General features: G+C 42.9%; 1 protein-coding gene across 1 annotated transcript; it reads left to right on the plus strand.

The window, feature by feature from the left end:
* Positions 1-233: 233 nt before the first annotated feature.
* Positions 234-8,356, plus strand: gmnc (geminin coiled-coil domain containing). The gene is made up of 5 exons (XM_038692224.1): positions 234-458; positions 1,451-1,612; positions 4,385-4,470; positions 4,558-4,674; positions 5,979-8,356. Exons 2-5 carry the CDS (start codon positions 1,492-1,494, stop codon positions 7,035-7,037), a joined length of 1,383 nt encoding a protein of 460 aa, XP_038548152.1. The 5' UTR covers positions 234-458; positions 1,451-1,491; the 3' UTR covers positions 7,038-8,356.
* Positions 8,357-10,279: the final 1,923 nt, after the last annotated feature.

The following is a 10,279-nucleotide window of genomic DNA, read 5'->3' on the forward strand; positions in this document are numbered from 1 at the left end:
AAGCTCATTGAGTCCGTTCACTTCCGTGTTTCCTACCTGACAGATCCTCACCTTTACTGCAGCACATCTGGGTCTCTCTCTCTCTCTCTCTCTCTCACCTGTCTGTCCCGGAGCTGCGGGTCTCTCTCTCTCTCTCTCTCTCTCTCTCACCTGTCTGTCCCGGAGCTGCGGGTCTCTCTCTCTCTCACCTCTCTCTCTCTCCCTCTCTCTCTCACCTGTCTGTCCCGGAGCTGCGGGTCTCTCTCTCTCTCTCTCTCTCTCTCTCTCCCCGCTTCAGTCCGCGGTGAGTCTCCTCAGCTGCACACGCGGACTCTCTCTCTCTCTCCTTCTTCTCCTCTTAGGATTTATCTATAAAAACGGCTTTCTGCAGGATTCACGTGCAGCTTTCTAACATTTCCCCCTGCAGCCTGAAAACCAGATCGGGAGGACTTCAGCCTCTCGTCCCCAAGTGACTTCACGTGAGTTCATGTCGGAGCTGCATTAGAGATTTGGCTGCATGTCGGGTTTGATGTTGTTTGGAGGGTTTTTTGAACGGAGTCTGGCGGGGAGCGTGCAGGTGAACTGTTGTTCTGGGAGGAGATGAGACGCAACAGGTGTTTACAAACTTCTTTAGTCTTGCATTAAATTTATATTTATGTGCACTTTTGAGTAGAATTTCAGGAAGCGGGTTTCCAGTTTCTGTGAATGGGAAAAGTTTTTGGCATGCCTCACATGATAAATGGAGTAAACACACAGCCAGAACATGTTTATATAAACTGACATCATTCGTTGTTCTGAAGCGATTTGCAGCTTTTTATTTAAAAAAAGAAAGTTTTAATTATTTCTATCTAGTATTATTTTTTCTTTAAAGAATTCACCTTTTAGCCTATATATTTACTATTTTATCTAGAATTGAATCTGTAAAATACATCATGAATATTAATAATAATAGTTAGCAGTGTTTTTTGTTCAGTGATATTAATTAGAAATTCCCCAAATCTGTACATAATGCGTTGTTAGTGGGTTTTCTGTGGCCAAACGTATGTGGACACTCTGTCTGGGCTGTCTCTCAGCTTCATAAAGAAACGTTTCTCAGTTTGGTGTAAAACTTTCAAACCTTTGGGATGAACCGAAACGCCGAATGAGAACCAGACCGGATCCCCGGCATCAGTAAACGGGAGTAAATCCCTGCAGCAGGTCCAAAGTCTGTCACTTGTGGGTTTAACACCAGGGTGTCCACATACTTTTGGCCACACATTGTTTTTTTTGTTTTTTTTTTATCTCCCCCAGTTAAATGTTTGAGAGAAAGAGAGAGGACTTTTTTTTTTTTTTAACCGTATCTTAAAGTGTGAAAGCAACTGAAGTGTTGATCATCACCATATCAACACACAGTCAGCTGGCACTGCTGAGCGCACACACCCTCCCTCCCTCCTCTTCATTCACACACAAACTCTCTCTGTGTCCTCTGTAGGGAATCCCTCTCCTCCTCTTCATCATCGTCATCATCACCTCATGCTCCAGCACTTGGCCCCTGGTCCTGACACTGTTGACGTTTCCATGGAGACCCTGGCCCCCATGTGGACACGTGACCCCTGTAACCCATGTGACCTCAGTGAGCCGCCGTCTGTGTGGGGTGAGTCCAGCTAACGTACTCAGTAGTAACAGCCCTGCAGTATAAAAATACTTAATTAGAAAGAAAAGTCCTGCAAGTTGTATCTGTTCGAGGTAATTCTACCTACTTTATATACTTTTGAGCAGTTAAATGGAGAGAAATGTAGAAGTAGTCAGCCCGTATTCGCCAGAGAAACTGCTTAGTAAGACCGATATTTAGGTGTTTTGTCAGGACGCAACCTCTAGTGGCAGAAGAAGTCAGGGGGCGTAGTATAAAGAGCGGCCCATGTAAGGAGGTGGTGGGGTGGATGGATGAGTCAAGTAAACTCAGGACTTCCACTCAGGAGACTGAGGTTCATACCCGTGACAGTCAAAGCTGACATGATTTAAGGTAAATTGTTGTAAAATGTTTTGTAGATGACGTCACTTGACTTACTTAATGTACTTGATTTAACCCAAACCAGCATCTTTGCCTAAACCTAACCAAACTATTTTTGCGCCTAAACCTGACCAAGTGGTTTTGGCGCCTAAACCTGACCAAGTGGTTTTGGCGCCTAAACCTGGCCAAGTGGTTTTGGCGCCTAAACCTGGCCAAGTGGTTTTGGCGCCTAAACCTGGCCAAGTGGTTTTGGCGCCTAAACCTGACCATGTGGTTTTGGCGCCTAAACCTGGCCAAGTGGTTTTGGCGCCTAAACCTGACCATGTGGTTTTGGCGCCTAAACCTGACCGAGTGGTTTTCGCGCCTAAACCTGACCGAGTGGTTTTGGCACCTAGCCAATGCTCGTACATGCCGTTTTGGGACACTGACCAATTACTTACAACTCACAGTTTAACAGGGCGTAGCCTGAATTCAGCAATCATGTTTCTCCACAACTCCGTCACAAAGACCTTTCAGTGTAAAACTCAGGGGGAAATACAAATGTTGATTTTGTACCAGTCTGACGCACAAATGCTCTAAACCCATGGCAGACTAAATTCCAAAATGGTGCCAGATAATCAAAAAATGACATGTGTGTTTGCCCCAAATGTTTGAGTTGAGAAGTCAGTGTAACAGAGTTGCGGAGTAATGAACGAGGGTCACAAAGGTAATGTAATTGACTGTTTCTTTGCAAGTACTAGTTGCTAAATACAACCAGTAGAGACTTCAGGAAGTTACTGGTCATGACCAAGAACTAATCCAGCACATGACTCTGGTAAAATGGCAAAGTATCATCTTTAATTGTTGTACAGATGAGATAGTTAGTCAGTGAGCCTCAGAGGTTTTTAGGAGGTGGATTTTGTTACCTTTTGACCTGAGACAGGTTAGCTGTTTCCAGTCTTTGTGCTAAGCCGTGAACATTTAACTCTCCGGAAAAAAGAGAATGAAAGGTGTATTTCCCAAAAAGTGTAACTCATTTTATTACTTTTAGAAGCAGCAGTGTTGAAGTTTTATTCTAGTAATATTATGTGAATCACTGGACATTTAGAGACCAGTAGCACACACACACACACACACACACACACACACACACACACACACACAAAGGACTTTAAATATCGTTGTCCCAGCTGTGGTTAAGGCCTGGACAGGACTGAGCTCGACTCAGAATTAGAGGAGCGTTTCTACTTTTCTCAAAATGCCACGTTCAGCAGAGTGGGACTCATTTATCAAACAGAAGAGTTTCCTGGTTGTCTCCGGAAACTCTGGGTAACCAAACCCTCCGGCAGGTTGCACATGAGCGATCCGTGTCGCCGGAAATATATGGAACAGTTTATATTAAGATTCATCTTTTAATTTCCTCCACGTCTCCTCTCTCGGAGTGTTCAATTCATCACGTTGATCTGAAATGTAATCTGAGGTGGTTTCCCAAACAGCTGGGCAGCAGAGCTGAAACTCACCTGCCGCAGTTCCTCTGATGGCCACTAGATGCTGCCCTCAAAACACTGACTGATGACAGCTGATATCTTGTGGTGGAAAGTTAATAGAAGTACATTTAACTCAGCTTCTATATTCAGCCTTTTGAGGAACTTGCACTTTACATGAATATTTATGTAGTCACTAGTTACTTTACAGAAACATTTCATTTATTGTCATTACAACAAATGTTAAGACAACCATCATGTAAATAAAATGTTAGAATACATAAAATATAAAATAAAATAAATGATAATCTAAAAACTGAATACAATACAAGAGTGGATACACAAAATACCAAATATAGTAGGAAAGAAAGCCGTAAACTGACACATAAGCTCCAGAAAGTACATTATGAGCTGATGCTCCCATTTTACGAATTGGGAAGTCGTTTTTTCCGACTTTGGTGAGTTCATGAGCTTTATGTCATAATGTGGAAACAACAGTGGATGTTTATGTACAGTGTCTGGGTGATGGTTGTTATGCATGTGATGTTGCTGTGCTTCCCTAAACCCACTAACATACAACTTCACATGGGAGCACAACATGTAATTCCAATACGTGAATAAATAAAAAATATTCACAGATGTTCCGAATTGTTGTTCCGATTTTTCTCTGACGCCACTTTAACGCAGGGTTATTAAATATAACGCTGTCTTTGATTAAACTAAGTTTATTTAAACGAGTTAGTATTGTGGCAGCAGCATTAAAATGCTGCTGGCGCACTGAAACAGGTCCTTCGGTGTAATGAGTGCTTTTAGATGATGAAACTTCTGTACTTTGATGCGCTGAATGTCAGACTTTCTTTGGAATGGAGTATTTCTACTCTGTGGTATTGCCGAAATAAATGATCTCAATACTTCTTCCATCACTGCTAATTCAACCTTTCATGTGTGTCAGAGTCTCAGTGTGTTTTCAGCAGCTCTCCTCCTGCCGGTCTGACGTGGACCGAGCAGCTCTCGCCTCACCTCCAGAGAAACAAACAGGTGCTAACATTCACTGCAGCAGCCATAACTACTAGTCTTGCTGTGTATTTGACTTTGGCATTAATGTGTCTTTTTAACTTCTTCCAGCTTCAGGACACTTTGCTGCAGAGAGAAGAGGAGCTGGCCCGACTGCAGGACGAGAACAACAAACTAAGAGAGTTCCTCAGCTCTTCTTTTGTGAGGGACCTGGAACAAAAGGCAAAGGTCTGTTCGCCATCATAACCATTAACGTTAATGACCAATCGGCAGTAGACGTTGAGATATCCTAATTTTAAGCCCCTAGAATGGGTCAAACTCCAAAAATACCGGATCCTACAATCACCGTAATGCAACTGGACTTTGAGAGACCTTCACGGCTTCCTAAAAAACAGTTTTTGTAACTAAGACCTTTTGTTATAAATCAGTAGTCCCAAGCACAGCCTGAGATAACCCGTATGACCCTGATCCATCCATCCACCGTCAAACGGTTATCCTGCGTACAGGGGTGACATCGGGCGAAAGGCAGGGGGAAAACCCTGGACAGGTCGCCAATCCATCGCAGGACCACACATAGACAAACAACCAGTCACACTCACATGTGTGAACATGGCCTGGGACAAAATCTGAGGAAAGTCCTAAGGACAATTTAGAGAGCCCACGCAGACACGGGGAGAACATGCAAACTCCACACAGAACTACCAGTTTTCACCAAATAAGTTAATATACAGCCTGTTACAATATACATTTCAACGTTTAATGCTGTAAATAAACATGTAAAAAGAATAAAAGTTTCAATAAATGTTTTTAAAGTGCGTAAATAAATCCTAAATTGTTACCCTAACCCTGGGGCGTCAGCATGTGTAGGCGTAGCGTGGATGTGTAAAGTGGCTGAAGGGACGGAGCTCCAGCTTCACTGGTGTTGTGCAGAGTTGTTCGCACATCGCGGGACTTTCGGATAATTTATCACCGTTGATGAACCACACAAAGAATATTTTATCGTTTTTTAAATAGCCGGCTTCTTGAAATAGACCCGCGAGGAACCGCAACGTGCAGAGAGAGAGAATTTTATTTTATTTATTATTATTTTTTTGAATATATTTAAATTTTTTTAACACACACACACACACACACACACACTTTAATTACTTTACACTTTAATTACTTGTTCAATGAAATGTACGGGGTTGATTTTTCTTATGTAGTTTGTATGATGCTTTGGCAATGTTGTTGTTACACATTCATGCCAATAAAGCTAATTTGAATTGAATTGAGAGAGAGAGTTCAATCAGAGAAGAGCTTGCCTGATATCGGACAAAAAATCTTCAGTCTAACAGATTTCCGTGGGATTCCATATTCCCTAACCAATCACTAGAGACCAGCGTATCCGCCAACACCAACCACCACCTTTCCTAACCATGAAAGGTTTCCGTCTATCTTACAGTCGGTCTTATGAACATAATGAGGTGTGTCAGTGTGATGAAACCAGAAAGGTGTAAATATGCCATCTTGCTCTGTACTTGTTCTCATAGAAACTAACCGCTGATGGGAGGAGGAAACTGAAGAGAAACCTGATGTATGCTGATGATGGACCTTTCCAGAACAGCAACTATCAGCTCCAAACATCCCAACAGGTCAGCAAGAGAGTCTGCAGGAACCTCACCGCCGAGTTCTGCTCCGAGTCCTCGGATACAACTTCCTCCTCAGAACCAAACCTGGACCTCTGGGTTCTACGAACACTGGGACTGAAGGACCGAGACACCATCGATACGTCCAATGACTCCTCGTCCTCCCCGTCCGGATACAGCCTCAGTGGTTTAGTTTATGATGCTGCAGTCACCTCTTCCTCGTCCTCCGAATACACCCTCAACTCGTCTTTCAGCCCGTCAGTCGCCTCTTCTGCACCTTCTTCTGTCCACAGCTACTGCCAGAGATCGACACATCAAACTGATTATAGGTACATTACTGCCGAATGCCAAGAAGCACACTGCCGTAATCCCGCTACGTCACCTCAGAGCTGCACAACTTCTCCAGGTCAGTGCTCCGACTTCACTGCCACAGGACTGACCGGACAGTATGAAGCTCCTGAAGCCGTGATCAGGAGCTACAACACGTTAACTGCCTTCCAGTCTCCACCACTAACCGAAGACCTAGCCTTCACCCAGTCACCAGACAGAGCCGTGATGTGTCCCTTCACAGCCTCGAGTCGAGTCCAAACTCTAGAGGCAAACCCAGCAAAACATCCAGCTTACTGGTCTCCACTGAGCGGCGGCCAGACACCATCACAGGACAGAATCCAGTTCAGTCCATCAGTAGGAAGAGTCCCTTTCTCCCCCATCACGTCTTTGAGTCCTGCCATGAAGCAGTTCCGGACACCTGTCCGTGGCGGCAGCCCGACAAGTCTGCCAGCGGGATCTCAGCTTCCCGCCACGCCTCAGACGTCTCGCAGGCAGACAGATTTGGCGTTCAGTATGTCCCTGAGCCCATCCAGCAGCGTCAAGACCCACAGCTTCCCCCAGGGACAAGCCTTCGTTAGAAAAGACACAGAGGGAAAGTGGAACTTCACCTGGGTGCCCAGACAAGGACCATAGGAAGCTTGATGGACTTTCCTCAGATTTTGTCCCAGGCAAAACTTTTTGGACTATAAGTCCATGTTGAACTTGAGCTGGCCCGTTAGACTGGACCTTCTGGGCCCTCAGTGTGAGGTTGATTGTACAGGACAATGCAAGTAGCAAAACAAAGACGATACAGAAAGATATTTCTGTCCCCTCAAAGACTTTGACAACTTGCCTTTTGTTTGTTAAAACCTTTTTGATCCTGACATCAATAAGGAGATGTTCAGATTTTTAGAATCCAAACCTAAACTGTGGTGCGATGAGACTCAGCGGCATGTTTTTTATTAAATATTTAGAGCCAAACTGTGATCTTTATGAAAGAGTTTAGGTATTTAGCTGGTAAGCGCTGAGTTACAATGAGTGTAACGTTAACCATTAACAGGACTGCCTAAAATGTTGTCTATATACAAAAGTTTTTATTAAGTTCATCTGTGAAACTGCCACTAAAAAAATATGACCCGTGTGCCACTTTGTATTCCCTGTTATGGACACAACGTAAAACCTAAAGAATCCAAAATGATGCCTCAGAAGAAACACAGCTGCACTGATTTCAGAGAATTAATATCAGAATAATGGAAGCTGGTACTAAAAAGTAACTACAGATAACATGTTAACTTAGATTAGATACAACAAATAAATGTAACGTTAAAGCTGCCACAGACTGGTCGGAGGGTTGGGTGATGTCCACGTTGTAATAAAACTGCTGAAAGACTTCACTAACCCTGGCTTCACTACAAATGGGTTTCTAAACTATTTTGCAACATTTCTAACATTATACCTGAACAACATTAAAGTTACACCAACATATGCCTCTTTCACGTGACCTTAAGCACATGTGAAATGTCCAAAACATTACAGGTGCATATTTCAATTCATCACACGTGTCTAAATGTGGATTAAATAGATGTGAGAAGCTGCACACATTACATGTCAAACGATGGTTTTCATATGTGAAACATCTGAAAATATCACGTCTCTATCATGTAAAACGTCTCCATGTGTGATTAACATGCACAATGTGCTTCACATTATTTGTGAGATTGTTGTTTTCACAGCACTACACGAGAAAGCGTCTTTGACATTTTACATTTCGGGTTTTCTTTTTTCTTGAACTTGGTGCAAAATTTTGCTGAGACTGTAACAGATTTTTGCTGCAGCTCCACGAGCTGCAAAAGTCTAATTCAGAGGGAATGTGAAGCAGCTGATTTTCACGTTGACGGCGTTTGTGTGCTGTAATATTTTATATGGATGTGAAAACCTGACTGTGGACTAACAGAAAAAGTGATTCGCAGACACGTCTGAGTCGTCTCTTTATTTCACAACCTGTCCAACTCAAACGTGACAATTTCACAGTACATTTACTTTTACTGGAGTCCGGTGCTTAAGTACAAGTTTGAGGTACTTGTACTTGAGTGTTTTCTTTTCATAACACGTCTAATTCTACTGCACCACATCTCAGAGGAAAATATTGTACTTTTTACATGATTATTATTTATCTGACAACTTTAGATAGTTATATGATTTTTGCACACTGCCAAAGATGCAGACACTAAGTGCAACAGTTTATAGTACAGATCAAAAGATAAGTGGATTGACAGAAAATTCATTGGCAATTATTTTGATGGTTTAAGTAATTTTTGGTGTAAAAACATTTTAAGGTTCAGCTTCTCTCATGAAGGTTTGCCGCTCTGTTTGTTAATAACGTTGAGGCTTCGATTGTTGGTCGGACAACAAGCGTTGTGAAGGTGTCACTTTGGGCTCTGGCTAAGTGTGACGGCAGAATCTTTACAAAACAATCAATGGATCGATGGAGGAAATAATCAGCAGGTTGATCCAGAATGAAAAGAATCATCAGCTTCAGCAGCAACATCCTGCTTTACATTAATGAGGAAGAAGAATCTGAGGAGAGGAGATATAATAGGACAACATTTTACTGCTTTGATACTTTAAGGCTTGATTATATACTCACATACTTTTACAGGAAGTTACAGGATCTGAATACTCTCTCTGCCGCTAGAAACAACAACCTTTTATTCCACCAGAAAGGTAATAGATCCCCCTCCAACAACAGGTTAGGCTTACTTCTTGGTTGGCAGTACAAAAGTGAAAAATATACCAACTTTATTGTAGTGGTCCCGGGAATATTTGTTCTTAAAGTGTGCTGAAGTAGCCGTATTACGTTACATGGTTAATCTGCATTTGGTTAAAACATTTTATAAATGCAGCTGCAAGAACAAAAGTTTCTGCTCATCACTTGGGGGTTTTGTCAAGAGTGTTTGTTATTTAGGGAGCAGGCTCCCCTCATGCCTCTCGGTGCATGGAGATCCATTTTCTCTCTGCTGCCGTCTGCTGGACTGGTATAGTGCGTCATCTACGCTTCTCACAGCAGCAGGTTTTAAGTTGTATTCCAGTTTCTTTCCCTCGTGGTGAAGACGAGGTGGATTCGGAGTCGGCGGTATGGGCATTAGGGGGCGATGCCCCCCCAAATAGAATTATAATTTAATTTACAAAATGATATAAGTTTAATTTGATTCACATTCCAGCGAGGAATAATAAAAATATACATTTACAAACAGTTAATTAGTCGAAAACATATTAAAGCTACAGTGTGGTTCGGTGAGGAAGCCCCCCTGCTTCCCTCCCTCCCAACGCACTTGCACATTAGTACGTGCATGAAATGACTTTGATTTAGCGGGAGATTCCTGGCTGCAGTGCACATATCTAAACAAAGCAGCCCTCCAAAATGGACATTAGAAAATGGTTGAAAAACCCCAGCGGCTTCATCCTCGCCTATAAACCCCAGCTCTGAATCTCAAATTACTAAATTCTGCTACATCCACACGTCGTTAAACGAGTGAAAGGCAGCCCAGCTAGTTCGTGGCTCCGCCGACGCCAACATCGTTGTCTAAACATCACAAAACGCTTGTGGTCCACTGTGTTGATGGCAATCCAGCGGGCCTTGGTATTTTATGTAGCCTACTGTCAAAGTGCACTATTTTGTATTGTAATGCAGCGGCTGTGGCTCGGGGGGGAGAGCGGGTTACCTGTTACTCAAAAGCCCCGAATTGTCCCTGTAGTGTAAAAGCGCTTTGAGTGGTCACGAAGACTTGAAAGGTGCTATACAGAGCATTTACATGAGAACATCTATTTTGTCAGTTTTGCGCAGTCCATTGTCCCTCCCGCCGTTTTATTTCCTTTTGATAATTGAGACTGTAGAA

The sequence above is a fragment of the Micropterus salmoides genome, unplaced genomic scaffold (assembly GCF_014851395.1).
Source record: "Micropterus salmoides isolate LMB-PRFRI ecotype aquatic unplaced genomic scaffold, ASM1485139v1 Ms_hic_scaffold_3, whole genome shotgun sequence".
NCBI classification, from domain to species: Eukaryota; Metazoa; Chordata; class Actinopteri; order Centrarchiformes; family Centrarchidae; genus Micropterus; species Micropterus salmoides.